This window comes from Phytophthora parasitica, assembly GCF_000247585.1.
Source record: "Phytophthora parasitica INRA-310 unplaced genomic scaffold supercont2.7, whole genome shotgun sequence".
NCBI classification, from domain to species: domain Eukaryota; phylum Oomycota; class Peronosporomycetes; order Peronosporales; family Peronosporaceae; genus Phytophthora; species Phytophthora nicotianae.
Window position 1 is genome coordinate 1782299 of NW_008648993.1, and position 15976 is coordinate 1798274.

The 15976-nt window shown below is 48.8% G+C and overlaps 6 protein-coding genes across 7 annotated transcripts; 2 read left to right on the forward strand and 4 right to left on the reverse strand.

Moving 5' to 3' along the window:
- Window positions 1–532: 532 nt before the first annotated feature.
- On the reverse strand, window positions 533–1360 carry PPTG_05581 (hypothetical protein; the record flags this gene model as incomplete). The annotated part of the gene is made up of 1 exon (XM_008899164.1): window positions 533–1360. One exon carries the CDS (start codon window positions 1358–1360, stop codon window positions 533–535), a length of 828 nt encoding a protein of 275 aa, XP_008897412.1.
- Window positions 1361–2044: 684 nt separating this feature from the next.
- PPTG_05582 (hypothetical protein) lies at window positions 2045–4585 on the reverse strand. The gene has a single exon (XM_008899165.1). It carries the CDS (start codon window positions 4556–4558, stop codon window positions 2111–2113), a length of 2448 nt encoding a protein of 815 aa, XP_008897413.1. The 5' UTR covers window positions 4559–4585; the 3' UTR covers window positions 2045–2110.
- Window positions 4586–4652: 67 nt separating this feature from the next.
- On the forward strand, window positions 4653–6304 carry PPTG_05583 (hypothetical protein). The gene is made up of 2 exons (XM_008899166.1): window positions 4653–5406; window positions 5478–6304. The coding sequence occupies exons 1-2, from the start codon at window positions 4708–4710 to the stop codon at window positions 6252–6254; spliced, it is 1476 nt and encodes a 491-aa protein (XP_008897414.1). The 5' UTR covers window positions 4653–4707; the 3' UTR covers window positions 6255–6304.
- PPTG_05584 lies at window positions 5412–7252 on the reverse strand. Of its 2 annotated transcripts, XM_008899168.1 has the most exons (5): window positions 7114–7252; window positions 6892–7042; window positions 6677–6793; window positions 5811–6602; window positions 5412–5721 (listed from the first exon to the last, which is right to left on the reverse strand). In XM_008899168.1, the coding sequence occupies exons 1-4, from the start codon at window positions 7213–7215 to the stop codon at window positions 6289–6291; spliced, it is 684 nt and encodes a 227-aa protein (XP_008897416.1). In that variant the 5' UTR covers window positions 7216–7252; the 3' UTR covers window positions 5412–5721; window positions 5811–6288. The 2 variants fall into 2 exon arrangements, with proteins under 2 accessions (XP_008897416.1, XP_008897415.1); XM_008899167.1 differs by having other exon boundaries at window positions 5412–6602.
- Window positions 7253–9879: 2627 nt separating this feature from the next.
- Window positions 9880–10737, reverse strand: PPTG_21712 (hypothetical protein; the record flags this gene model as incomplete). The annotated part of the gene is made up of 2 exons (XM_008899345.1): window positions 9880–10157; window positions 10686–10737. The coding sequence occupies 2 exons, from the start codon at window positions 10735–10737 to the stop codon at window positions 9880–9882; spliced, it is 330 nt and encodes a 109-aa protein (XP_008897593.1).
- Window positions 10738–12555: 1818 nt separating this feature from the next.
- PPTG_21713 (hypothetical protein) lies at window positions 12556–12991 on the forward strand (the record flags this gene model as incomplete). The annotated part of the gene is made up of 2 exons (XM_008899346.1): window positions 12556–12701; window positions 12820–12991. 2 exons carry the CDS (start codon window positions 12556–12558, stop codon window positions 12989–12991), a joined length of 318 nt encoding a protein of 105 aa, XP_008897594.1.
- Window positions 12992–15976: the final 2985 nt, after the last annotated feature.

Genomic DNA, 15976 nt, shown 5'->3' on the forward strand with positions numbered 1-15976 from the left:
TGCCCACCGAACTAAATCTTTCGCCAGACAAGACAAAGCAGTAGAAATAAATAAAAGTCGAAAGCAGTGAACTTTCACTGGTTTAGCTTAATTCCTCGCCTATAAACAATGCACAACAGACTCTCTTTTGAATCTCAAATCCCACTTCACATCCTCTAACCGCATTGATTACTGTTTAGTACGGCAGCTGTCAAATTAAGTACGAAGTTGTTTTTTGTTCAGAGTACCGTGATTATGGTACAAGTCGTGCAGGTCCTCAAGTCGGATATTTTTGGTATGATAGAATTGTAGGTAGCCGTGATGAAGTCGCACATTGCTGTATATAAAAGATAAGCATCCTAAACATGTTTGGAATTCATCCCACCTGCAACTCTTGAGTTACAGTAAGCATGTCATGTCGAAATTTCAGAGCTTCTTCGTGCTAGTCACAAGTGACTAGGGACACAGAAAAAAAGTAGTTGGTTCCTTTTATCAATTATTTTCAAGTAGCTCATGTAACTTGCGTCGAGTCATCGTTTATACAATGATGGAATTAAAACGGCCAAGCAAGGCCTAGTGAAGTCTCGAAGTTTTCGTCGTTAAAAGGAACCTTCGACTCTCCGAAATCCGCCGAATTGAGAGCTGCGCGCGCTTCGTCTGTTAGTTGTTCCCACATGATGAGATCATGGTACTGGCCATCACGATAGGAAAATGTTAGCGGTAGCCAGCCGAATGAATCAACCATTATTGTAGAAACGCGAGTTGATATGTTAGATCCACCTTCGTAGGTGAAGTTCCACCTTGTTCTGGTGATTCTGTTCTGTCGGATTTCTTGGGTGCCCACGAAGCCAATTGGAGGAACACTCGTGAACTTCTGGTATGGGTCTTTATCCCCTGCCATGTTAAAGCCCATCCATCTTCGCGGCTTCAGAAGTTGTTGCGACAGCGACGCGCCAAGAACCTTCGGCGTCTCTAGTGCTGGATTGTCGAGCCACAACACCATACTCATCCAGTAGTGACGGATCCGGGGCTGGCTAGTAATAAAGCCTTTAGGGAAGTACCACGCGAACATCATGGCCCACCTGTCTTGATACCACTTCGATCGGCCGTACATTTGAGACCCTAGAGGAGCTTCCGCACAACCATCAGTCTCTTTCGTTGGTTTGAGCCCACCCGTGATGTCGCCAGCAGCATTCACGGCCGGAAACGAAGCACAACCATCCTTGACGTGAAGTTGTGGCCTGTACTTGACAGCAGCCTTTTCAGATATCGTGACTGGGTCGGGTTGGGCGAATGGCTGCACTTGATCGTGATTAATCGTGCCGGCAAACGTACAGGATAGCAACGCCAATAACTGCAACAAAACGGAAACGAAGTTCATCGTTCAAGTAATGATCGAAGAATCGCAGAGCTCCCGTTGTCTGGAAAGTCGAAAAATGAGATGAATCTCTTCCGTCGAAAGTACAAGTACGGTAGGATAACTTCTATACAGTTGTGTAGTCCTTGAAGCGTTATGGAATATAACATATCCCTGTGCGATTCTTTACGAGCAAATCATATAACTTATCTGAAGATATCGGAAAAGCTAATGAAGTCATGCACCAACGGTGTCGGGATTAAATGTTTGAAAAACAAAGAGTTGGAAACTTGCATCAAAATTTCAGATCATTTTGGGTGATGCAAATCTAAGAGAGTGTTTCGAACGACATCATTAATAATGACGTTTCTGGAAAAACTGCACTCTGTAATGTTACATGTATAAAATGTGAACGTACCCCCCCCCCCCCTTTGCACTGGCATAATCATCAGGGCGCATTAAGCTTCGAGTCCAACGCGAACACATTCTCGTGGAGAGTGCGGAGCCTTCTACACGTATCATACAGGTAGTGGCGCTACTAAATTGCGTCATGGTCATGATGCGTGTATTACGTACTAGTACAAGCGTACAATGGTAAAATAGTTGTCTAGCGTCCTGTGAGCTGTTGCCGTCGAGGTTGTATGTTTTAGTCTTGCGTTTTCGAACTTAAGTGAGCGTCTGGTTTGTTACCTCTCTCTCTCTCTCTCTCTCTGTGTGTGTTCATAATATCATGGTAGGGCTTGAAAGCTTTTACCTCGTTTATTACATATGGTCCTATTGGGGACGTAGGTTACGAACAGCAGCAAACGCCTCTGCTGGTGCCATTTTGTCGAGAGGGAGAGCAGCAAAAGCGGACAGGAATTCCTTGTCCGATGCAGGAACCTTCGAAGGGGATTCACTATCGGTTAGTGAGGCTTCCGTAGCAGACCTCTTGGCACCGATTGTCTCCTGACTACCTACGGCGCGCTCGAATCCCTCAAGCTCCTGGCTCTTTTGCCGAGCGCACTCAATGACTGACTGGGGAAAGCCTGCCATGGAGGCCACGTGAACACCAAAACTTTGCATACATGGGCCGTCCCGCACCTGGTATACCATCGTGATTTCCCGGTCGCTGGCAACGGCAGTAACATGCTTGTTGGCGAAACCGTGAGGGTGTTCCAGCTTCAACGCTGTTAACTCGTGGAAGTGCGTTGCAAATAGGCACATGGCGCGCGCCTTGGTGAGAAGATACTCCGAGATTGCCCAGGCCAACCCAAATCCGTCATAGGTGGACGTGCCTCGACCCAACTCGTCAATAATCACAAGTGAGCGCTCTGTAGCCTTGTGCAGAATAGCAGACGCCTCTAGCATTTCCAGCATGAACGTTGATACGCCTCGCTGTTGCAGGTCACCAGCTCCAACACGAACCAACAATTTGTCGAACACAGGCAATCGCGCAACCTCTGCTGGAACAAAGCTACCGATTTGTGCCATCACTGCAATCGTGCCCAATTGCCGAATGTAGGTACTTTTACCACCCATGTTTGGCCCGGTCACGAGTTGAAAGCGCGAGCTTTCGCGTTCAAAGTTGTAGTCGTTTGGTATGAAGTCTACACCGTCCTGCAGTTCCACACAAGGGTGACGGGCACTAGTCAACACGATACAGTCGCCATTTTGTTCAACTGTTGGACGACAGTAGCCTGAACCAGCGTGGCATGCAGCGTGGGCGAAGCCCAAGAGCACGTCCAATTCTGCTAGTGTAGCAGTGGCAGCTTCGAGGACAGGTACGTACGTGCTGGCCACATCGATCGCTGCACTAAGTAAATGAGCCTGTCGTTCCTCGTATTCGCCACGCACTCGGCGATAGTCGGCAGCGAGCGCCTTCAGCTTAGTCGTAGTGAACTGGACGCCACTCACGAGTACTTGGCAGATGTGGACGTATGGCAGCTTGGACAGCCGTGCTTCTTCTTTCTTGTTCACTACACGAAAAGCGAAGCCACGAACCTTGTCCTTCTCACACTTGATGTCGCCACCAATCGTATCAAGAGCATTGCGGTGCTCCTCCTCAATATCCGCAAGGATGCCATCCCACTCTTCACGCAGCGCCTGAAGATTCTCATCATGCTTAGCGTTCACCACAAGAGTCGGACGGCTGTCCAGGTCAACAACCTCCTTCACAAGCTCCGTGTAGCCCTGCAGATCCGCTAGCACCTTCTCCAATGGAGTAGCAAATTTCTCCTTGACAAGTGAAGCCAGATCGTTGTCTCCACCAGCATTGGTCGCCTTCAAGAGCTTCAGCACACGCGGCATGGCACCAACCGCGGCATCATACACACTCACTAGGTCTGTGATCTTAGCGTGCTTCTTCTTCTCAAGACTGACCGCCAGTCGACCCAAGTCCGGCAACGCCTTCATACACTCGTCCAGCAGCTCCATCCTCAATGACGTGTCGTCCACGAAGAGCTGGACAAGACTCTGTCTGGTCTCGATCTGCTTGACATCCAGCAGTGGCTGTCGAATCCAGCGCTCCAGCAAGCGACGTCCCATAGGCGTCTTGCCTCGATTCAGAATCTCCAGTACGCTACCTCCAAATCTCGCTACCCCGGTTGTAGTAGAGCTCGGCTCTGGCAGCAAGTTGAGCGACCAGACAGCAGCGCTATCCAGTTGCATGGCAGACGAGAGATTCCCCTCTTTCAGCGTGTAGCAGCCGAAGGACTCGGCGTCAGTCATGACGCCCAGAGCCTCGATCAAACAGGCCAGCGAGCCCGCTGCGATCTTGGATGCCAGCACGTCCTTATACTCGGCCATCGCACTAGCTCCCAGTAGCCTGGCGACGTTGGTCTCGACACCGCTCACGTCGTAGAACAGCTGCTTCTTCATGTAGACGACGGACACCTCGTGAGTCTGCAGAAGCGCGTGTAGCTTCTTGCTGTCACCCACGCTCTGGGACTGCTCCAGCTCAGCCGAAAGATAGCACGTGGAGGGCGCCAATTGCACTAGCAGTGATTCGAGGTTGGCCAGCTCACTCGAGTCTGAGAAGGAGAAGAGCAGCAGCTCCCATTGCTTCGTGTCCTCGTCGGCTTGGCCCTTAACGCACGACGCGCGTGCGCGAGGCCGGCGAACTGCCACGCCCACCTGCTTAAGATGCTTCTCATTGCGGATCTGAAGCGCCACCTCCGCCTGCGCTTCCTCAAGCATCTCGACGGACGCAGAGTCGTCGTCCTCACGGTCCCTGTCAGCCATGACCTTGATTAAGTTTCTAGAGTGATTGTCAAAAGCTCGCCAACTGCAGACTTCCCGCGCTTTTTGTGTCCGGATGAAAGTGCCCAATTCGGATCAATTGGATACGGCATGAGGCGCCATAACGCGGACACTTACGAAATTCCTGCACTATGGTGGACTGGCAAGCGGAATATGTGAAGGCGGCGGAGCTGGAGGAAGCTGAAGAGGGTTCTACGCCAACTACGGCTTCGCAACAAAGCGTCAAGACTCCGGTAGATAATGTGCTGACGTTTCTCGACCTACTGTTGGTCGAGGAAGGCGGCGAGTGGTGGGCCAAGCTACAGCATCGAGTGAAGTGTGCTGCCAAGCAGAAGAGTGATGATCAGGGGGCGGTGGCATTAAGCGAAGATGACAAAAAACAGCTTAAGACACTCAAGAAGCGGCTGGCAGCGGTTGGAGTCGAGCTAGTGATTGAACTGCCGAAGCTGAATGCGTCGGTGAGCAGTAAGGAGACGCCTCGCTCCGCTAAAGTGCGTGTGTTGCAACTACAGCTCGTGTGTCGCGTACTGTGCTACGGGGATCTGACCAAAAAGAAGAAAGAGGAAAAGAAACGGCTGAAGAAGGAGATCAGGAATCTATTGGACCGTGTGGCATTGCTGTTAGACGCAGCAAACCCGCCGTCGTTGGCGGATGAGGATGCGGACGAACGTTCGCCGTTCCAGGAGTTTCTACAGCAGCAATTAGCCCCGAGATTGCAGATGCTGCTACCAGATCTCGTGCGGTATTTACTGAGGGCATACGAGCTGGAAGAAGAGCAGGAGGCCAAGGTTGACGAGAACAAAGACGCTATGACAGCATTGCTGCCTACGGTACGTCCGTGTAATGATTGGTGTTGGTTTTACCGTCTTACCTTTTAGAATTTGCTATCTTATTTTTGCAGCCTGTGGTGAAGCCACCTCAGCGTCCTGTCGAACTTCCAAAGGCTGGTGTTACCGGCAAAGGCAGCATTTTATCTGCATTACGCCAAGAACGACCGGCAAAGCGTGCTCGCCCCGATGCAAGTGGCTTGTTTAAGGAAGTCCAGCTCCCTCATCAGTTGCAGCAAAAGCAGATTATTCAGTCACGACCTCACAAGTCAAGGCGGATCTCTACAACCCACAGCGGCGCAAGTAAAAGCAAAAATGCTGACAAAAGTAGAAGTGCACGAAGTAGTCAGGACTCGCTTCTTCGCGCGGCAGCCAGTGCCAAATCGACAAACCAATCGAGAACTCACGACTTTGCTCGAACAGCTAAGACTGGCCCGGTGTCGAGCATCGGAAAGCGTATCGAGACTGATCTGCTGCGTCGCGCCGTTGTGGAATCCAGTAAGAAAGGACCTGCAGCGCCTCTCCTCCACCGAGCGATGTCGGACCGATCTAACTATACTGGACGGCAACCTGCAATGTCATCATCGCCAGGCGCGGCCAGAAGAACAGATGCAACAGCCAATAATTGCTCACCGCCATTGCGCCGAGCGATGACCACTTCGTCAGTGGTCATGCGGACGCCCGACAGACCCAAGCGAATGGTTGCACGAACTACCAGAAGGGTCTTGGTAGAAGCATCTCCTCCGCTACGTAGTCTCGGAGCTGCACCTCGTCTACTTCAGCCCAAGTCATTACGACCATCCGGTATCAACCCTCCCTCTCTTTTCGGCAACGATTCAAAATATAAGTAGAGTGACAGAAGACCTCGAATTAAGCAGCATTACACTAGCTTGCGTCAGCGTCATCACTTTCACTGTCACTGCCGTACCCAGCAAGCCCAAGAGCTGCTGTGTTCGACTGCTTCTCCGTGTCAGACGACTTGTCCACCTTCAGCTTCTTCTTCAGTGGTTCCTCCTTCGCTTTTGAAGCTGCACTCTTGGAATCAGTCCTATCCTTTCCTGTCTTCCGTTTAGCCTTAACCACCACCGTTGCGGCCTTTTTGTTACTCGCCTCCAACTCATTTTTTACAGGATACTTCAGTAAATGCTGCGACGATAGCTGCGCACTAACTGTAGATTTAGGAGCGCCGCGAGCCACCACTACACAATACGCAATGACATCATCGTTAGGCCTTAACAAACACAATAACAGCTACTCCATTCGAACTCCTTACAAAATTGAGCAAGGTCCTCCTCGTGCTGAGCTTGGCGCTTCCGTTCCACATCCTCCCTCTTACTCTCGAGGTCTTGTATGTATTCGAATTCCTCTTCATCTAGACCCTTCGGGGGTGCTATGGAGTTGTAAGATTATCAATAACACACGCACCAGAAGCCAATGCGAGTAAGACCCAATCATCAATGGTGATCATCTAACCGTCGACACACGAACCGAAGGGGTTGTTCTTCTCTTTCCACTCGCTGTCCTTCTGCTCTTTGCGCCCCTGTAGTTGCTCATACAATGGTTTGTATCCTGCAGTGTCCTCGGGTCGCGGGGCAGGCGCCTCCGTCACGCGCTTCTCCTCTACGTTGTCGCCGAAAAGCTGCAAACACGAACAATCGACAAGTTAGCGGTAGGGTAGGGCCTTCTGCGTGGCTGGATCTAGTGACATACGCCATCGGAAGAGGTGAGAACAGACGTCGACACAAAGCCTGCCAATGACGCCCTCGCGGCAGAATCCATGAATCGTGAAAATACTAAAACAAGTGAGTGCATTGCACAAATTATTGGAAACGTCCAGTGCGACTTTTCATAATTCCAACTGTGAAATTACTTGCAAACGCCCTGATTTAACAATATTTTGAATACGAAGTTTATATTTTGAATTACTATCAAAATGATGATCTAGTTTTCAGTTTGTATTTTAATTTGACATCTAATCAGCCTTCGACTTACAGTTAACTGTAGGTTTATCCATTTGCGTTGACCAAAAGCGGTGAACCGAGGGTCCATGGAAGGAGGGGTAGCGGTCATGCCTGCCTCTGGCATGTGAGCATGCACGCCAGAGAGCACAGGCACATAGGCCCTGGGTTGTATACTCCTGTTGACGTATTCGGGTTGGACTGTGACAAGTTTGTAGAGGAACAGGAGCGCGTGCCCTGGATGAGAGCCTTCAAGGTGTTCCAACAAGATGAAGCGTTGGCGCTCGATTCACAGTTAAAGGCAGTGTGCTGAAGATGTCACCTCACTACGTGGTGAGGAACGGAGTCCTGATGAGGCTCGTTCACTTGGGTGCACATGCTGGTCCTGCGAGGACGATCTGCGTTCCTGCAGCGCCGTTGCCGTTTACCGAGACGGTCCTACACTACTGTCACGCCGACATATTCTCGGCTCACCTCGGAAAGACGAAGACTGCTGACAAGGTGAGGCGACATGCGTATTGGCACGGTTGGAAGAAGGGCGTGGTTGAGTTCGTGCGCGAGTGTTCTATCTGTGGCGGTGGTAACTGTCAAAGGCCTTGGAGGGCTGGACTAAGGCAACGAACGCCGGTTCAGGACTTGTCGTGTCCATTGGCGTTGCTCGTGGTAGATGCCATCGGTCGTCTGTTCATGACACCTCGAGGGAACAAGTCTATTATGGTGTTCGTGGACTATTAGCGCGATGGGTCGAGGCGTTCGCTGTCGCATCGCTCGACACGATTTCATTCGTGAACACTATGATAGAGGGTGTTATTTGCCAACATGGCGCGCCAGAACGCCTACTGAGTGACCAAGGGTCGAACTTCACGTCAAATTTGGCCAGGTCGTTATATGAAACGCTGGGGGATTAATAAGTTGTGAGGAGCAGCGTATCGCCCGCAGACTCAAGGTCGCGTGGGAAGCTTTAATGGAACGCTAATGGGTTGTTGCGGATGATCGTGAACGAGGCACAGACTGACTGGGACGTGTACCTACCGAGAGTCTTGTTCGCGTACAGGACGGCGTACCACGAAGGTCTCGGTGACACTCCGTTCTTTATTTTGTATGGGCGAGACCTGGTGTTACCTATCTGATTATCTGATAACTGGGAAAGAATGGAAGAGTAACGAAGTTGCGATGTACAGACGAAAACTGTACCACTCGTTGAGAGACACACGACGGCTGGTAGAACAACAGCTGCTCAAGGCCCAAGACAGGCATGAAAAACGACTAGACAAACAAGTGAAGGTGTCGTATGCGGATGGGGACTCAGTTTGGGTATATCAGTATGTCAGAGCCCGGGTTGGGGAACGCAAGACGAAGAAGTTGGCGTTGTCCTGGCATGGTCCCTACTATGTTGTCGGCCAAGTCGGGGAGAACTCCTACAAGATCGCGATCCCCACCCATCCTAATAGGATCGTTACGGTGAACGTGAACCGCTTGAAGCTTTTTCGACGTCGCTGGAGTCAACCGTTCGCGGACGAGATACCGAACGATGTCGAGGGGGACGATTCTGAAGATGGACCTACCAACTACTAGCTTTGTGGAACGCCTGTCAATAGGCGGCGAAGAAACTGCTTTCTCTGCAGTGTCGTCTCCCATCGAAGATATAGTGGCTAAGAGAGTTGTGATCGCGCGAGTTGCAGGACTTGGTACTTACTACCACGTACGAGACGTTCTGGTTGTCTCATGCTGCACTAGCTCCCGAGTTTGGAACGCTGATGGGACGTTTGAGGACGCAGATCGCAAGAAGCGAGGTCTGCTGGAGTTATGTAGGAACGCCCGGTTGGTGGGCGCCAACGCAGACGACGCGGAGATGATGTTGTTGAGTGGCAAGGGCGCGCTGAGCGGCCACTCGCTAAAAGGTAGACAGGGAGTCCTGTCTGCCATAGAATTAAAATAACAACTGAAACGAAACCCTCTCTAAGTTGTATTAATTCTAATTAGCAAGTACGAGACGAAGTTCAGATCACAGCTGTGATCTGGATAGTGCAGGCAGAGAGCTGCCTGCCAACCATAGCGCGATGATGATACGAGGCAAGGAGTGCAGCCGCCAAGGACGCAGTCCGAAGTCGAGCTCACTTTCTCTTTTGCCTCAGACCCCGAGCACAAGTCTGTAGTATAAGCATTAGTATAGAGATAGAGAGATAAAAATAAATACACTGTAGAGGGCTTCCTCAGTTGTGTACTGTTCATTTTAACAGATGTTCTAGCTGGCACGTGGACCAGTTGGAACAGGCGGGGAGTACAGTTCCCCGCAGGGGAATGTGCTTGGAGCTTGCAAGTTCCAAGACACGGAACGGTGTTTATATTATGTACATTGGGATGACTTCGTGTTGTCTCGCTTTGGAGTATTTTGGAGTTGGTGATTGTGGAACGAGGCGGAACTTGCCATTTGGAACGGTATCAAGCTAACCGATCAGGGCGGACGGAGCCTACGGTCATGGAACGCGTTGACGGCGAGCCAAAAGAGATGAAACTACTAAGAGGGAGCCTGAGGAGTGACTACGAGATCATGGGCAAAGGAACGAGCGGAACGCTGAGACGGAGTTAGGACTTGGTAGGGGCACAAGACTTGACAGGTAGGGCGGAACGTCTCGCCGGTGACATTCTTGGAGTCGCTCTCGTCGCCTTTCTCGTCTCCGGCTTCGCCGCCGTTGTTCTCTTCTTCCTCTTCTTCATAGTTCTCGTCGGTGCCCTCGTCTTCGCCTCCGGCAGGCGTGCTGGTCCTCGCAGGCCAGAGGCTGAACGTCAATGGAACTGCTGCATTGAATGCATGCAGTTACAGTGAACCTACATTTAGTTAGATAAAAATGCAAGTACCATAAAAACACAGAAAAAGAAACAGGGTAGGCAACATAGGAAAGAGAAACAGAAATGCGCAGAAACAGTAAGAAGCCCTTATGCTCTACTAGAGAGTTAAGGAAGACATGCATGTTAGGGACAGCAAAATTATTCATTATTAAATACCCCGAACCTCGACTCCAACACCTACAAGTTTCCTACAAGACCTACACTCTCGGCAACTTCAGCTTCTATCAACACTCTCACTTGACCGCACGACAAGAATGAAGTGTTCAATTTATAAAAAAAAAACTTGTTTTATCCAATCAGAGATTTACCTATTAGGTTTTTTGTAATGAGTGTCATACACAGGTACGATTATTAAAGATTGTTAACCCTTTCGTGAACTGGTACTTTTGACCTGGCTATATTATAGGATAGAAGGTCAAGTCATTAGGCCATCAAAGGGGGCTTTTTGCCCCCTTTCATAAACTACGGTACTACAGCAAATCTTCTCCAAATCCTTGTAGCTCAAGTAGAAAGGGCGAATCCGCATCGTCCAACACACAAAAAATAAGGAAAGGGGGCATTTTGACCCCATTTGTGGGTGACACGAATGGTACTCAAGGATACGCCCTCCAAAGGGGGCAAAATGCCCCCATTGGCCACGAAAGGGTTAAACAATACTTCATTGCAATAATTAACTATGCAATTTACACATTGACTTGTTCTTGCGCATATCGTTAAACCACTCTAGAAGACTACAATTTGTTAGTTAAAATAATTACGTAAGGTGATTCCAGTCCGGGAAATCGTAATTTCACACCCCTCTTGACCTTGCTTGCCTTCTTTTTCTTTCTGGTTACGCCTTGGGTGTCTTAAATTTGACCCTCTCCCTTGTCATGGAGAGCGCGTTACTTGGGGGCCACCATCTCTGCGGCTTCTCTAGCAGCTTGGACCTTCAGCACAGCCTACAAGTACACATACAGATAATAAAACATACGTATAATCTACTGAGGGATGACTCTTGCTTACCTCTCGTCGCTCTTGATTGATGCTAGGCTTTGGTTTGCATGAAGATGCTCGAATCCAAAATGTACGGGAAATTACGATGTATGACACATGGCATTTGTTCTAAGTTAAAAAATGACGACTTTCTACCTTTTTCCGAATTTACTTGAAATTAATATTTGACAGAGTTGCCTTTTCCCGTCGAATCCGGTAAGCTAGACCAAGATACATACATACACTATATGTCGCTGAAGCTGTTATAAAAGAGGATCATGACAAGGAAAATCGATCGACGATTACCACGAAATAATGGGAGCTTAACCCTTTCGTGGCCAATGGGGGCATTTTGCCCCCTTTGGAGGGCGTATCCTTGAGTACCACTCGTGTCACCCACAAATGGGGTCAAAATGCCCCCTTTCCTTATTTTTTGTGTGTTGGACGATGCGGATTCGCCCTTTCTACTTGAGCTACAAGGATTTGGAGAAGATTTGCTGTAGTACCGTAGTTTATGAAAGGGGGCAAAAAGCCCCCTTTGATGGCCTAATGACTTGACCTTCTATCCTATAATATAGCCAGGTCAAAAGTACCCGTTCACGAAAGGGTTAACTTTCTAAGAAAACTAAATAGGTGTAACAAGCCAGTGTATACTGCTCATGGCGGTTCGTTTTGATTTTCAGTATCTTACTGAAAGATCGTTAGATGCATCTGTGGCTGCAATGAGGTGGTTTCGTCTTCGCAATCGACTACTAATAGGGTTATTATGGGTTATTACCCATCGAGGCACCAACAAGCGCTTGGAATTGCAAGTACATTGTTGTAAGAACATCAAAATATTATTTTTAATACTTTTTTATTATATTTTTATGGCGTGGCGGTGTGACGAATCGTTATCCAAGGTTACAGTACGCCTAATAACGGATTAGAGTGTGGCTCCAAAATAGTAGAGTTAGTGGAACGTTTACGGGACGGTATACGGGACGGATCATAATGACTAATACAGGCTGAAGGAGTGGGCACATAAGAGTGTAGATGTCCTCCAGACTCTAATTAACAATGTCACTTTTTATTTTGCTTAAGAACTACCAAGCCTCCTCCTAGCACGTTACATAGTAGCATTTGAAGAGTCCAAGCATCGACTTTTGTCCCCAGTTTCGATTATCGAGCCGAAACCTGTCCAGTATGGAAGAGGCCAATACTCAGCAGTCAATTGGAGAGGCCCTCGCACTTCTCGCCCGCAAACAAACGGAATCTTAAGCAATGATGCAGCATCAACTTACTGCAAGTAAAGCACGCATCGACGCGCTTGCTGTAAGACCGACCTCGGTTCGTAAGAATGAACCTCCGACCTAATTTGGCAAGCTGGATGAAGACATTGAACTTTGGGTATTGCCCTGGAACAATATTACGCCGACTATCACCCCCAGATGACGGAGGAGTCACCCCAATTTGTCACGATGATATCATGTCATCTGGGGATGACGCCAATGAACTGGTACCGCAAATTTTCGAGTGAGTGCGAGGCAACAGGACGGGTGAAGATGTGGGCGAACTTTAACGCGGCGATGTGTTCGCTCTTTCTACCACCTGACAGAGAGTATCGCTTACGTGAGTGGTTGTGTGGGCTTAGTCAGACCACGTCACTCCATGATTATGTGGCTGAGTTTCAAAACTTGCTCATCCAATGCGCAGTGCCAATCAGCCAGCTGGAACTGCGGTTCTACTTCCAACAAGGGCTTACACCGGCTACCGCAAATCATCTGCGAGAACACCATCCAGCCGCACTGGACGAGACTATCTAGTTAGTAAGATACAGCAAAGCGCCATAGCTGCATGGAAGAGGGCCATATCGCACCAAACTCCCCAGCCAAATGAGCGTCTTCTTTCAAAAGGAGGTCGTGTGACGCATCGTTACCCAAGGTTACGGTACGCTTACTAGTATGGTACCAAAATATGGGACAGTATATCCACAGCTTCCACCTTACCAGAGAGTAATTCTAAGGATTATAACTGCAACTTAGGACTATTTGGCACGATTCAGCTGCGCGTCCAGTTAACCGTGTACAGGGCCACCAATGGTTCTGTAAAAGGTACACCATCCAGCACACCAACTAGCGCTAGTTGTTGGCTACATGTTCTGTGAGGGTTTGCGGTGCTCCTGCGGCACACGCAGATATTCCAGCCAGTACTCGAGCAGAAAACAACAACTAGCGATGGATTTTGTCGATTTCGCTATGTACGACGCAGAAGAAAACGACCATGACAGCGCTAGGGAGTACGAAGATTAAATAAGTATGATTTGCTATTCAAGACTTTGTTGCAATGTGCTGGCGAATTCATTAGTCGGCAGCACTTAACCAATTACTGCGGGAAAACACCAAATCTTTACGTAAGGCTCGTCGCTCATTCGCCCGCAACTGTCCGCTCCAAGCACTCATGCAGTTAGGCGGTCCTGCCAAGCTGTGAAAGGAGGTGACAGGGCAAAGGAAAGGTACATAAACGGTCGTAATAGAGGGAGGCTAGGTTTAATGTCTTTAGTCGCCTACGTGATAAGTGTGGAATACTAGCCATGTGATGATACTCCAACTGCGCTGCTTCCCGACAAGTTTAACAAAATTCTTGGAAGAAAAGGTCTCCCACAGTTCCGTGCCGAGCAACATATCGAAGTATTCGATCCACATGTCCAACGAAAGGTGGTGCAATTTCCCCTTGGTTTGATTCTCCTTACCACGCTTCAGGTAGACTTCAAGTTGCTCTTGACTCAGCTTTTGCGTGGGTCGTCAGGCTTCCAGTCGATTTTCTCCAGCCATTCGCGAACCTTGGCTTTTGGAAAGACGATCACTTGAGACAGCTTTCCCCAGATGAGATCCTTTGTTTTCGTCCAGCTGTAGAATGGGTTGTATTAGGTGTGTACTCTAAATGCTTTACGGTTTCGGAGATGTAGCATTTAGGCAATGTATTATTGTAAAGTGGAGCCGGTATGTTTTGCTTCACTAAGGAACGATTTAGAGTTTATATCGAGAAGCTGTTGTTATTAAGTAGACACTATCATTTAAAGCGCTAATATACAAAAAGAAAAGAGAGAGAGAGAAACCGTCACATCATACATACAAATACGACGCAGTTTTCCAACTTTTTTTTATTATTCCCTGGTGTAGAACATCTAGCATTAACCCACGCCATCTGCCTGACGCTCTATAATAGCAACGGCACAAACATAAAAATGTAGGTCTGTTGAAGTGCACATGCAAATACAATTCTATGACAAGGCCTAAAATTTAGCCCCTCCCTGTCTTGGCGGTACTACAAAGTAAACTGGTGGCATATAGCGTGTGCCACCGTGATAAAGCGAAGGGAGTTGGAGAAGGCGACGTTGCTCCTGTCAGCTTGGAAGGCCGTTGCGTTGCTACCCTTACCGGTAAAATCAGCTGAAAGAATGGTAACCAAGCCATCTACAACAAATACTAGGTCAGATTCACTAATCAGAAGGTAGAGGAAACAGGTACTGCGCCCTTACCTATTGCAGATTTTGTGGTATTTGCCCTGCGGTTGGCCCAGTGGGAGTTGTGAACGTATGTCATGAAGCCTTTCAACCACAATCATTTAGATCTATTAAGAGTAAAAGTCGATTCATTGCTCCCAATAATTTCAGACATCTACAATGGAACGCCAGTGGGTAGTACGGGATGCCTCGCATGATTTAAGATTAGCCAGAGCATAATTATGCGGTTCTTAAAAATGGATCTATTTTTCAGTGAGTGAAGCGTGCTACATGCGTCGTTTCAGTATTTTCGAAGATGATCTATTGTCTTTGTGGCTAGTGTCTGGGATCTCAGAAGTGCTGGTGTGACGAGGATCGCAAAATGGCTCTGGACAGAAGAAGGCTAAAACGGCGGGTCTGACGGAAGCATAATGGATGACACCGTAGCAAGCACGAGTTTGATAACATCAGAGAATCGCTAACGGCGCTTCATTCAACACCAGAAGAAGGAAACTAGAGAAACTGAGAGCTTCTCCGAATTCTATTCGGTAAAGATTAATGGAGCGTTGCCATAATAGCCAACCAGTCTTGCTTAATTTTTTTTTACTTCTAACAAGATAAAAATTGCATCGAGCGTAGCAATCTATTCCGTGCTGAACCTCCAATATTCCATGTTTCATCGCTATAATCGCTGTTGAAAGACACGTAGTACTTCACCAGAAGATCGAAGGAGGAATTGGCCGGAAAGCCGTCCCCGTCTGTCTTCAAGTTCCGTTAAGCTTTCGCCGTCCCGACGTTGTCGGGTTGGTCGCGGCGCTATAACACCCTCGCGACATTCTTGGTCGTTTCGTTCGTTAGAAGCAACATGAAGTCTGGCTCGTCGGTCGACTTGGTCTTGATTCTCAGGAACTTCCGTAGCTTCTTACTCGTGATGCACTTGGTCTGCATTCCAGTATCATCCGTGATTCCCCTCATGAACATCTTCTCCACGACGACCCCTGCCACAGGAGTCCGTTTCATCCCAGTGGCGACTCTCGGAGGTGGCCTCCCATCTTCATCTGTCGCAGATTCTCCAACCACGCTTCTTCCGGTTGTCCACAGACAACACTTGGGGCTTCACTTTGCTCTGCAGTGCGAACGGGTTCGACCAGTGGCCTCACATCCGTTTCCAGCGCGGTGCCTCGACAGGAATCGAGTCTTTTGGCCGATAGGCCTTTCGCCCCGACACGGGGGAGACGTGCGCGAATGGCTGTTCCAGATCGAGAACTCCTGCCACATCAAAGGGATCGTGGTTGATGACGCGAAC

Excerpts from the sequence above, each read along its gene's own strand:
- PPTG_05582 (XM_008899165.1), bottom strand. The coding sequence starts at position 4,558 with ATGGCTGACAGGGACCGTGAGGACGACGACTCTGCGTCCGTCGAGATG.
- PPTG_05583 (XM_008899166.1), top strand. The coding sequence starts at position 4,708 with ATGGTGGACTGGCAAGCGGAATATGTGAAGGCGGCGGAGCTGGAGGAA. Across the intron at positions 5,407-5,477 it reads TGACAGCATTGCTGCCTACG|CCTGTGGTGAAGCCACCTCA; the intron begins GTACGTCCGTGT and ends TTATTTTTGCAG.
- PPTG_05584 (XM_008899168.1), bottom strand. The coding sequence starts at position 7,215 with ATGCACTCACTTGTTTTAGTATTTTCACGATTCATGGATTCTGCCGCG. Across the intron at positions 7,043-7,113 it reads TTCTCACCTCTTCCGATGGC|CTTTTCGGCGACAACGTAGA; the intron begins GTATGTCACTAG and ends TCGTGTTTGCAG. Across the intron at positions 6,603-6,676 it reads GGAGGACCTTGCTCAATTTT|TGGTGGCTCGCGGCGCTCCT; the intron begins GTAAGGAGTTCG and ends CGTATTGTGTAG.